Source organism: Capra hircus, chromosome 16 (genome assembly GCF_001704415.2).
Source record: "Capra hircus breed San Clemente chromosome 16, ASM170441v1, whole genome shotgun sequence".
Classification (NCBI taxonomy): Eukaryota; Metazoa; Chordata; class Mammalia; order Artiodactyla; family Bovidae; genus Capra; species Capra hircus.
The window spans coordinates 60,629,281-60,641,399 of record NC_030823.1 but is presented as its reverse complement, the minus strand read 5'-3'; the positions used below and the strand labels follow the sequence as shown (position 1 = coordinate 60,641,399).

General features: G+C 54.6%; 1 protein-coding gene across 5 annotated transcripts in view; it reads right to left on the bottom strand.

Moving 5' to 3' along the window:
• Positions 1 to 12,119, bottom strand: part of KIAA1614 (KIAA1614 ortholog) — a 43,930-nt gene that overhangs the window by 28,443 nt on the left and 3,368 nt on the right. For all 5 annotated transcript variants that reach the window (XR_001919318.1, XM_018060676.1, XM_018060675.1 and 2 more), the window contains exons 3-4: positions 11,264 to 11,327; positions 142 to 285 (exon numbers count right to left, since the gene is read on the bottom strand). Coding sequence is in view for 4 of the 5 variants with exons in the window: in XM_018060676.1 (XP_017916165.1) it covers positions 142 to 285; positions 11,264 to 11,327 (208 nt within the window). In the remaining variant the exon portion in view is untranslated. The remainder of the gene's footprint in view (positions 1 to 141; positions 286 to 11,263; positions 11,328 to 12,119) is intronic.

Below are 12,119 nucleotides of genomic sequence, written 5' to 3'. Positions count from 1 at the left end.
TAAAAGAATGAAAGCGATGCCTGACACGGGAAAAGCTCCCACACGGACCAGGGGGGAGGAGTGAGCGGCGGCATTTGGCTGGATCCCATCTCTTCTCCTGCCGTAGCCCATACCGGCCAGCCTGGCCCGGGCCCCACTCACCGGCTGCACAGGGCAAGGGTGGGCACGATGTCGTGGCTGGCACGGACAGGCCGGGTCCTGGCCTTCATGCGGGCTCTCTGCAGCAGATGCTTGGTTTCTTCATGTCTGGGGCTCAGCACAGGCTCCGGCTTGGGACCGAAGGTCCTGCAGGGGGGCACGCGGGCCAGAGCGGGTGGGGGGAGGGATTAGAAGAAAATAACATGGATTAGGAGGGCTTTAACAGTGTCGAGCGTGGCTGTGCCAGAAACAGCCCCGCATGGAAGCCTTCCTTGGCCAGCTCCCACACGGAAGGGCACCAGCCTGGGGCCTGGGGCTGGGGGCCTGGCGACTCTGGAAAGGACTGGCCCACCCTGGACAGCTGCTCAGAGACTGGAGGCAGAGACCCCAGGAGGATCTAGAAAAGGGTAGGGGAGTCTCCAGATTACTCCATTGTTCAGTCAGCAGGAGTTATCTGGGAGGAGGGGAAGGAAAGGGCCCCGGGCTGCTGGGCTGGGCCTGTGCCCAGCCAGATGGTCTCTGTACGCATCACCTCCTTCTCTCCTCCATCTCTCGGCACCCACACACACCCACTCAAGCTCGCAGCACATCGTCCTGAGCTCTCACTGCAGACACAAGGCATCGGGGCCCTGCCCATCACCACTCTGCTCCTCTGAGAGAATGACACTTTCATAAGTCCCGGTGATTTCTGGCCTCAGTTCCAATCCTAACCCGACAGACATCAGGTCAGGGCCGAGAGGAACTAAGCTGGACCCACACCAAGTCAGCAAATGGCTCACTCCTCATCATAACGAGGGTCTTCTCCCAGCAGCCCTCACCACCTCCCAGTGTACTGCCTCCCCGGCCAGTCCAGAGCTGCCGAAAATGACAGCAGCCTTTTTGCAAAGCCATCTCCCGGTGACACAGTGGCAGGTCGCAGGGATAACAGCCGCCCCAGAGCCTCCCGCTGACCAGAGGGCCCTCTCTGCAGACAGGCGGGCCCGGGGGCAGGTGCGCTCTCTGCCTGACAGATGAGGGTGTTCCTGAGCAGAGAGGAACATGTGGCGTGTCACTCAAGGTCGAACATCAAGTGAAGCGGAGCAGACGACAGCCAGCTCCACTGCCTCCAGCATCCTTGCCGCGTCCTCCGGCTCCTCCCAGCCCCGGGTCCCAGAGCCGGCTGAGCCGGCATGTGGCTGAAGCCAGACTCACTCTCTGATGTGATGTCTGCACCCCCTGCAGCTGCCCTTGTCCTTCCTCACTGTCACATACGCTGGGCTGTCCCCACCAGGGAGGGTCCGCAGAAGGAGGACTTGGGCGGCTAGAGGCTCAGGCCGGCCTGCATCTCAGTCTGCAGCCCGCCAAATCCCGGGCCTTCCCCAGCCCATATGTCACCTGGAGAAAGAGGCCTCGTCTTGACAGGGGGGACGGTACCAAGTCGTTTCCTAGGTGACGGATGATAGAGATGTGAGTAGAAAATGGCCCAACCCTGAGGCCTCCTTGGGACAACCTTGGACGAGCGCTGGGCAGTCTATGATTTTTGTTTCTTTCTTTCTTTTTATTTTCCCATTATTTGCACCTAATCCTGCTTTGGGGCCAAGATAAAAACTAAGAACTGCCAGAATAAAGGCACCATCTGTGCCTAGAGACCCTGGCAGGGCCCAGGCACAGTTCTGGAACCAGGAAGGCTTCCAGGAGAGAATGAAGAGTAAGCTCTCAAGGCCCGCTGCCCTGTGAGGCGACGCGGCCCTCTGCACAGCTTCCCGAGCAGGCAGGGCCTCCAACGCACCACTGAGAGCAGCTGTGCTCCCTGGGGCTCCGGCTCCGCCAGCAGAGATAATGAGGTTACCAGCCCGGAGAGACGCCTCTGCAGCCACGGGCCTCTGGCTGCCAGCCCGCGCGCTCAGAGTCTTCCGGTGACAGCTGTGGCCGCCCGGCTGTCGGAGGGCATTTGTCAAAAGACCTGGTGGGCAGGCAGGAGGGCTCCAGGCAGCTGGCCAGATGCTGTCAGGAACAGCCTCGCCCCAGGTTTCGAAGCAATTTTCCAGCTTTGCTGTTTTTTCTTTCTGCTCCCTCTACTTGGAGCTGTTATTTTTGTTTTTTCTTTCCTTTTCATCAGCTGCCCTGCTTTGGTTTCTGGCAGACAAAGCTGGTTTCTCCACTGATTAGAAAAGCAGGGTTTTTTGGAGGCGCCTGGAGGCATCCATGCAGGAACCAACTGAGCAGGGAGGAGAGAGGCAGCCACCTTCACAGACCATGGCCAAAGTCAGGAGGGCAGCCAGCTCTTGGTCATGGTGCGCTCTGGGGTGGGCAGGCCCTGACAGCCCTGTGGCTGGAAAGGGGTCTTTCTCCCCAGTGGCAGGGGGCAAGCAGGTGCAGCCCCATGGACCTGTCCTATTCTAACACCCATACCCCCCCTCCCCAGTTTCGCTGCACTGTCCTGGTCCACCCGAGGCCACCGACCCCGCCAGGCAGACAGGTTCAGACTCCGCTATCTGAGGGAGACCCTCCACTCTCACGTGACCACAGCCCTGGAGCCAACTCCTTCCCATCACGGCTACAGCCCAAGGTCCCCGCTCCCACGGTCCCTCTGCAGATTGCCTGGCAGGGCTGGGGCGGTCCCTGTGTGGCTCGGCAAAGACTTTCCACCTGAGCACAGAGAGCTGCTGTCATTGCTGTGAGAGCTCGCACACCCAGGGCTTGTGAGTTCAGCGGGTGGGGCACAGAGTTAAAGAGGCTGAGTGCTTCCCCTGGGCCTCAGTTTCCCTGTCTGTAAACAGTTGGAGTTGTACTGAGAGAGAATCCACATTGCTACCCCATGAACCTACGTCTTTGGCTAGGAATTCTGCAGTACCACAAAGCCAGGTGGGGAACCTTGAGGTCCTCTCCTAGGGGGCTCACCCCACAGATGCTTGGCCCTCAAGAAGCAGCAACACCTAAAAGAGCTAATTGTGGGGGACAACGGGAGATCCACGTGAGTATCTTGCTCCTTCCAGCCACAGTGTCCTAAGCTGCCCCCCAGGACAAAGAGCAGCGGGAAAGCCCCTCCCACTCTAAGCCCTGCTTCCTGGTAGAGAGACCAGCTGAGCCCTGCCTGCAGCTCCCCTCCCAGCCAGGCATAGCCAGCTCAAGATCTCCAGTCAGGACAACCACCATTTCCTCCCAGTTAGGGAGGTCAGGGAGACAGAGCAGCCTCCTTCTGCAGCCATCATAATCCTGGATTAAAATAATAAGCTCCAGCCAGTCTGGCTTTAACCCTTTCATCCCAAGAACACGAATTAGGGAAACAATTTGGGATGGAAAGGGATCTGACTTTTCCCAGAGTCCAGGATGCAGCAAGGAGAAGGAACATCTATTGTGACCAGAACACATATTCACTTTTCTGCCCAGCAACTGTGCCATTTTTGCACATTAGAGAGCTTTCACGAAAAGAGTGCCCCTACTGTCACACTGTGTGCAGCGCCCTGCGTGAGGGCAGCAGTGGGCCCGGAACCTATTCTGGACCACGTGTTCCATGTGGGCAGGGGCCTCTGGGCTCACTGTTATAGACACCTTCTTCCCAGGGCTGCAGGACATGGACAGAACAAACCCTAGAGTGAAGGTTAGAAGCGTGTTCCCGGGACAGTGAGTTCCTTGGTGGTCGATCACCAAGTTCTGTCTAACTCCTTGAAACCCCATGGACCGCAGCACACCAGGCTTCCCTGTCCCACACTATCTCCCAGAGTCTGCCCAAATTCATGTCCACTGGGACAGGCTGCCCGGCTTCTCATCCTGGGCTGCCACTTACTAGCTGAGTCACCCTGGTAGGTTACTTAGGGGTTAAGGTTCGGCTTCCTCTTCTCCTAAACAAGGGCTCAGTTGTTAAGTGAGACCGATCCCCTTAGAAGAGCTGAGCACAGAGCGAGGCACTTGATAAGATTCAATCAATATCAGCATTTATTATCATCACTGCTTTTCTTATTTGCAGCATTATTTTGTGAAGTTCCTCTCACCCCCTTGCTGAGCTTAAGATGGAATCCCTGAACATGAACTAAAATCACCTGCCAAAGAGAGCCCCTGTCATCTTGGGGATGTCACACAAAGGCATGTTCAGAAGTAAGAAACTATTTTGAAGCTAGAGAGGGCTTGGTGGGTTTTGTTCTAGACCTTTGGAGCCCTGCACAGGGCTCAATAGAAAAGGCAATTTCCATCGAACAGGGAGCTGGAGGAGGCTACTTGGTAGCAGAGGGAAGCTGCTACCCAGAAAATAAATGGGCACTTCTCTCAAAATAGAAGGAGGAGCGGCATCCTTAAGAATGGCACGTATCCAGAGAAAACTATAATTTGAAAAGATAACGTGCACCCCTATGTTCGTTGCAACACTATTTACAATAGCCAAGACACGGAAGCAAACTAAACGTCCATTGACAGAGGAGTAGAAAGAGAAGATGGAGTACATATATCCAGTGGAATACTACTCGGCCACAAAAAGAGTGAAATCATGCCATTTGCAGCAACATGGATGGACCCAGAGATTATCACACTGAGCTAAGTCAGAAAGAAGAAAACAAATACCTTAGGATATAACTTACATGTGAAGTCTAACATATGATACAAATGAGCCTATCTACAAAACAGAAACAGTTACAGACGCACAGAAAGACATGTGGTTGTGAAAGAGGAGGTGGGTGGGGGAGGGAGGGATTGGGAGCTTGGGATTAGCAGGTGCAAACAATTGTATATACAAAGGATCAACAGCAAGGTCCTACTGCAGAGCAAAGGGAACTGCATTCAGTATCCTATGATAAACTATAATGAAAGAGAAAATGAAAAAGAATATACGTATACGTATAGCAACCACTCTGCTGTACACAAGAAAGCATCACAACACCGTAAATCAACTATACTGCAATAAAATAAAACAAATAAATAAAAGCGGATGGCTGCTGTGGGATACACCTCATTGAACACCTTTGAAAAGACATTGTGTGGGGGCGTGCAGAGCTTCCCTAGGTTGTCGACTCCTTACTGGGAGAGCAAAGTGGTTCTGCCCTTGCCTTCTTGAAGAAGGAAAAGAACAAACTCCTGTGGGCTGTCCCCTTGGTCAGCACTGCATGCGTGGAGGCAGGTGACCAAGACACCCCCGGGTAGGGGGACAGTGGCCTATTCCACTCTGAAGGCCATGGAGGAAGGCTTCCTCTTGAATTTCAGCCCAGCTCCTCACTGATGAATGATCTTGAGCAAATTAACTTTCCTGAGCCCCTCTATTCATAAAGATTGGGACCACAGTGAGATTTTCACGTGTGGGGTGTATGAGTGTGACGATGACATGGAGGAAAGTTGCAGGTGACACTCGCTATGAGGGAGGACTTGAAGGGATAGCATCCTTCCTTCTCCACGGGGACTCAGAACCTAGACGCTTCAGGAGTGTTTGTAGTTGGAACACTGGTGAGTGGCTAAATGTAATTTTCTTCTTTTCAGTTTTAGTCTTTCCAGGTTTGAGAGTGGCAAGGGGTTTCCTCGAGTTCTCCTTCGTGTCTGTATATCTGAGTCAGGGGGAAGGATAGGGAATGACGGGGGGCAGTACGCAGGACAGGTAGGGGCTCAGCTAGTCTTCATTACACCTTGAACCTGGGGGTGCCCTCAGATATGCCTGCAGCCCTGCGACTCCTGGGAGGAGCAGAAGCTGCTTCTCTCACGCTCGCGCCCAGGACTCCCTCCTGCCATCCCACACCCTCCCTGGTAGGAGGTCTGCAGGTCATTCCAGCTCACCAGCCAGGTTCTGGACTTTCTGGTTCCCTAGACTCAGGGGGTCATGGGGAATCCTGGAGGTGAGTGTGAGACCCCCAGGAGTCACAGGGCTGCAGGTATACCTGAGAACACACCTAGGAAAGGGTGTAACAAAGACTAGCTGAGCCCCTGCTCATCCTGTGTACACCCGGCCATTCCCTATCCTGCCCACCGACTCAGGTGTATGTGTGTGTGTGTGTGTGTGTGTGTGTGTGTGTGTATGTGTGTGTCGCTCAGTTGTGTCTGACTTTTTGTGACCTCCATGGACTCCTCTGTCCATGGGATTCTCCAGGCAAGAATGCTGGAGTGGGTAGCCATTCCCTTCTCCAGGCAAACTTCTGCTCCAGGAATTGAGCCCGGGTCTCCCACATTGCAGGCAGGTTCTTTACCATCTGAGCCATCAGGGAAGCCCACTGGCTCTGATACACAGACACAAAGAAAAACTAGAGGAAACCCTTTGCCATTCCCAATCTTGTCAAGAGGAGAGAGACAGAAAATGTCTCTCCAGTTCCTCCTACCTTACCTAAAATCTAAATTCCCAGGCTCTCCAAAAGGGCCTCAGCCCACACTCCCACCCTGTGTCCTGATAGTATCTTCCATGCGATCCACTGCATACCTCTCCCATGCGTGTCTGCAGGTCTTACCCATCTGGAATGTCCTCTACTGGCTCCAATCAGATCCGATCAAGCCCACAGGGGTGTCCACCCCCGGGTAAGCCCTCAGTTACACTCATACATGCGTGCTTCTGGAAAACATATTCTGAGTGCCTGTACCATGCTGACACTTGGCAGGTCCCGGGTCCCAGAGAGAACAGCATGGTCCTTGCCCCTCAAGGAGCTCCAGACGGAAGATCCACCAGCAACAGCCAAAGTTGGTGTAGGCAGAGTGGGCAGTGAGGGCAAAGTGGGAATTCCTTCTGAAATTACACACGGTGTAATGCTAGGTAATAAATATAAGTTTTAAAAGCCCAAGGTTTTCTCACAGTTGTGGGCCTGACCACTTGAGCCACAGCCCAGGCCTCTGAAATTCTTGAGGGTTCCCTGTCTGCCCCTCCTGTAAACTGGAGCCTGCAGACAGCTTCGGGGCAGGGAGCTTTGGCTGTGAGCCGTCTCCATGGAGGCCCGAAAATCGGAACCCAACAACGTCTGTCCCTTCTTTTCTCGTGATGAGGCATACACACTGAGACTGGGCTCCCTCCTCTGAGCCTCCATTTCTGTATCTAGAAATGGGCACAACTCCGCCACAGGGATGAGGGAAATCAACAACCCAGGAAGTCCTTCCATCATCATCACAGCACAAATGAAACAACCCCAGAGACCCTCTCCCCTCCACTGACCCCACAGCGGAGCAGGGGTTAAAGCCCCTGCAGACACACTTCAGGGTCTGCCCCTCTGCCCCCCAAAGATGACACACACAGAAGGCCCTGATTTGAAGCAGAGCAAGCCTGGGTCCCACAGCACTGCCTTCCCAACAAGCTTGCCAAGGCAGGCCCTGGGCCTCAGGGGGCCTCCCTGGTGCCTGCAGCAGCCCAAGGCTGAGTCCTTTTTTGTAAAGAGTCGACTCCCTTCCGGTACAGGGCCTGGGGTGAGGATCGCACTGACTGCAGCTGCTCCTCTTGTTTTACATACTTTTTGCACAAGCAGGGTTCATCTGGGGCCCTAAGGCAACGTATAATCCTGCTGTGCCCTCCCAGAGGTTTTACAGACAGCTGGGATGGGACACCACAGGCTTCTAAGAATGGATGAGGGCGGAGCCCCCGCGCAGAGCGCCCTTTGATTCCCTCCTCCTCCCATCTCCGACGAGTCCAGTGCTCACACGTGGCTGTGAGCGAGGTCACGGCTGACAGCACTGACCCCCACTGGGCTTCCCTGAAGTGCTTTTGTTGTGTTTTCAGTCACTCAGTCGTGTCCGATTCTGTGACCCCATGGGCTAAAGCATGCCAGACTTCTCCGTCCTGCATCAACTCCCGGAATTAGATCAAATTCATGTCCACTGAGTTAGTGATGCCATCCAACCATCTCACCCTCTGTCGTCCTGAAGTGTTTACCCCTCCCCTTGTCTTCTCTCCACAAATCAAAACCCCATTTCCCAAATCATGTCAACGGCAACTTAGGAGAGAAACAAGATTAGCCCGTGGAGCCTGCCACCTACCTTCCTTGGTCTATACTTGAGAATACCAGGCTGGGGGAGGGGGCCAAGGTCCCCCAGATCCCTAACCCAAGGCATGACCTGTGGGGCAGCTTGTAGCAGTACAGCATAATGGTTAGAGAATGGTCCTTGGTGCCAAGCAGTTTTGACTGTGAACCCTGACTCTAACACTTAATAGCTTTATCACCAGGCAAGTCGCTTAGCCTCTGCCCAGAGGGTCTCTGTCAGTGAAATGGGAACAGTCAATCCGTTGTTGTTAGGACACTGTCAGGATGTAATACAGCGCAAGGGCTGGAGCTGAGTGTCAGCATGGTCTTCTGGAAGGAAGGACCTCTAGGTGGTTCCTGTCCTCTGGGGTGGAGTCTCCTTTCATCCCTCAGTAGAAGGGACAACCATTTGGCCCTGGGACATTTCTGGTGTTCCCTCGGCATCTTGGGAGTCTCACCTCCCCAGCTGACTCTCCTTGTGACCACCTGCAATGAGCTGGTCCAACCCTGCCAGTCAGACAGGGTCTGCTGTCCTGGGCTCTGCTGTTTCACCATCATTTTGGGGCTTCCTGTCTTACCACCATGCAGAACAGTAACAACTGAGGACATAAATACATGCTGGGTTGACCTGGTCATTACTGACCAGATAAATGATCAATCATCAACCTGGTGATTATTTGGTTGTAACACTGAACTGCACTGATGCTAAACTTGACTGAGTGTGAAACCAGATCTTTTATGCCTCAAACGCTGAGAAGGTTTAAGGGGCTCACTGCCAGAACATGTCCTGAGTGATGTCCCGGCCCTTTCAGGATGACCATCATGACAGCCGCCATGGTCTCAGAGTCTACGCTGTCCAGGGTCCTCAGCCCCTCCATGCAGACCATGTGGCCAGGGGTACAGGGCTGAGGGAAGTGTGCCTTATTTCAAAAGTCTCTCAGGAAGCTCAGATATAGAGAAGAAGCAGCCACAAAACCATCCTGCTTAGGGGAGAGATGGAACCTACAGGGTCTCAGGGACTATTTTAGTATCTGCCCAGAAGACTCAGGAATAGAGCCAAATGAGGAATCCTGTCCCAAGGGGCCTCTGGACATGGAGAAACTTTCTCCATGAAGTAGGTGTCCTTTCTGGCCCTTCAGCCTGGGTGTCTACTCAGCAGGGTGTAGATCACCAGTAAAGGTCCATGGGGCACTGTGAATGACCTTCTAAACAAGCCAGGGGACAGTTTTCCCCAGGCCAACTCTGTGCCTGGATATATGCTGGGCACCCACCTCATTCCACACATATACACATATGAGATCATCCTACAGTATATATAGGCATACACCTACACAGCCTACACCTAGACACAGACACCTTGTGTGTGTGCTTCGTCGCTAAGCTGTGTCTGACACTTTGTGACCCCCCCCGGACTGTAGCTCACCAGGCTCCTCTGTCCATGGGATTCTCCAGGCAAGAAAACAGGAATGGGTTGCCATTTCCCTCTCCAGGGGATCTTCCCGACCCAGGGATCAAACCCACATCTCCTGCATTGCAGGTGGATTCTTTACCGCTGAGCCACTGTAAACTGCAGACCCTAACCCACTGCAAACGGTCTGGTAGGTGAAACAATAGTTCAGAAATTCCTACCCTGAGCATTCTACACAAACGCCATCTCCTTGCAGGACCGGGGGAAAGCCCCTCCTGACCCCTCATGGTTGAGGTTCTTGTCCTTTAAGATGGTATTTTAATTACCTAGTATCCAACATGCAAGTCAGGAGTTTTGGCTTCTTTCAGTAGTGACCTCTGGACAACCCCCTGTGGACATCTTGCAGTTGAACTTTCCTCCCACCCAGGGAAGACAGAGCGGGAGCAAGGGGGAGCCGGGAGACGTGTAGCTGCAGAAGAGGAGGCCCCAGCTCCTCTAGGCACAAGCTGTGTCTGCCCAGGCAGGTTGTCTCCTTTACGGCTCCCCAGGAAGGACAAAGGGACAGGGCAGGGGACAGGGCGTCGCTGAGGACCACAGCCACATGCCTCCACACTGTGGCTGGGTGAGGTGTGGATGTGAGGGGAGGCTGAACATGGTGGCCAGGGAGGCAGGAAGAGACTCCTGGAAGAAGGGGGGGCAGCTACTATTCCAAATCATAAATAATGAGAGATGAAAGAGCCAGGCAGCCCCCTCTCCACCAGGCTCTCAGCCCAAGTCAGCGAGAAGGCCAGTGGCCGAGCAGAGATTGAATCTCCTGAACCTGGGCAGCCCTCACTGTGTGAAAACAGAACTGGGGGTCCACATATTCTGGAGGGGAGGTCAAGCCAAGTGGAATTTAGCAGGCAGGGAATCTGCAGAAGTAACATTGCTGCCCTCTGCCCTCAGCAGAAACCACGAGACCCTCAGGAGGGTAACGTCACTGCACAGAAAGGGAAAATGCGGCTGCTCCCAAGTCCTGAGACCTCGCTCAGCTTCACGGGCAAGGTGTGCAGTGAAGACGGAGGATGAGGCCAAGTCCTGGGCAGCCACTGATGGATCCACAGACGGCCCCCCTGCCCTCCCAGAAGATATTCCTCTCGCCTACCTGGTCATGACACAGCCCCACGACCACCCACCCCCACCCCAGGTGCCCAGCTTTCCTCAGAGGGGAGGGGCTGGAGCCCCTCGATGGAGGGGCTGGAGCAAAGTCCAGGAGGTTGGGGGAGATGAAGACCTTTACGTCAGCCAGCACACCCCTTGACTGGGAAAGGAACTGCCGGAATAAAAGCCCTGCTTTTGCATGCTCTCCCCGAGGATTTCCCCATCCATTGAGTAAACTCTGGGAGTTGGTGATGGACAGGGAGGCCTGGCGTGCTGCAGTCCATGGGGTCCCAAAGAGCTGGACACGATGAGCGGCTGAACTGAACTGATCTTGTGTTCAGTCCCACAACAGTCCGAAAAGTACATGACACAAGTGATTACTTGGCCCGCTTGAAGGATAAAGCGACAGAGGCCGGGGCAGGGAAATGAGCCCCACATCACGGAGCAAGTGGTTTGCAGCGCTCCCCGCACCGGGCTCTGTACCCCGCAGTTTTGCACAGGGAGCAGACGCCCCACCTGGGCATCAGGGGTGAGGGGTGCCTCCTAGGCGGCCTCCGGGAGGAGACCTGCCTGGGGCTGCAGCTGCTTGTCCCCTCCCCTCTCTGCGTCTCCTACTCTCCTGCCACGGAGGAAACGAAGGGACAGGGACAACTGCCAGGAGAGACGCAGAGAAGTGTGCCCTGAGCGCGCTTACCTGCTCTGGTCCGAGTCCTGAAGGGAGATGCCGGAGTCCCAGTCCACGTCCCCGGCTAGCCGCTCTAGGACCCAGGGCAGAAGCAGAGATTAGGGCAGAGCCAGGAACTGGGCTCTCAGCTGCCACTTAATGAGCACAAGCTTGGAGGAGAAAGTTTTCTCCAGCAGCCATTTACTCCCCCAGATAATTCCAACTCCCCCAGGTGGAGGCTCAGCCTGTCACAGTGACTGCTGGTGGGCACTGTCGTGAGCTGAGGGCTCACAGGGGTCTTCTCAAGTGTTGGGTGTGGAAGGAAGGAAGGGAAAGAGCCGTGGCTAAGGTCTGAACACTTGCAGCCCTGTGACCACCTGAGCTCAGCCCGCTGGCCTGGAGGCTGGGTCTCTCTGTGGGGAGGGGCTCCTACCCGAGGACAATGAAGTCCACCGCAGGCTGAGGACGCAGGCTGAGGACGCAGGCTGAGGACGTGCCATCATCAAAAAGCTACTGTTGAAAGAACCACAGGGAACATACTGTGGGGGCTTCCCTGTGGTCTGGGACAGGGGTCTCCAAGCTCTGGGATCTAATGCCTGATGATCAGAGGTGGAGCTGATATGGTAATAATAGAAACAAAGTGCTCAGTAAATGTCATCCTTGAATCATCCTGAAACCATCCCACCAGTCTGTGGAAAAACTGTCTTCCATGCAACCAGCCCCTGGTGCCAAAAGTCGGGGACTGCTGTTCTGGGGGGTTGGGGGAGCCTTTAGCAGATGGGGCTGGCTGTGAGGTGATGTAGAATCTGTGTCAAAGCCGAGACCAAGAGGACAACCTAGGAATCTGGTGATAAACAGCTGCGCTCTCCCACTTTCCCACCCCTCC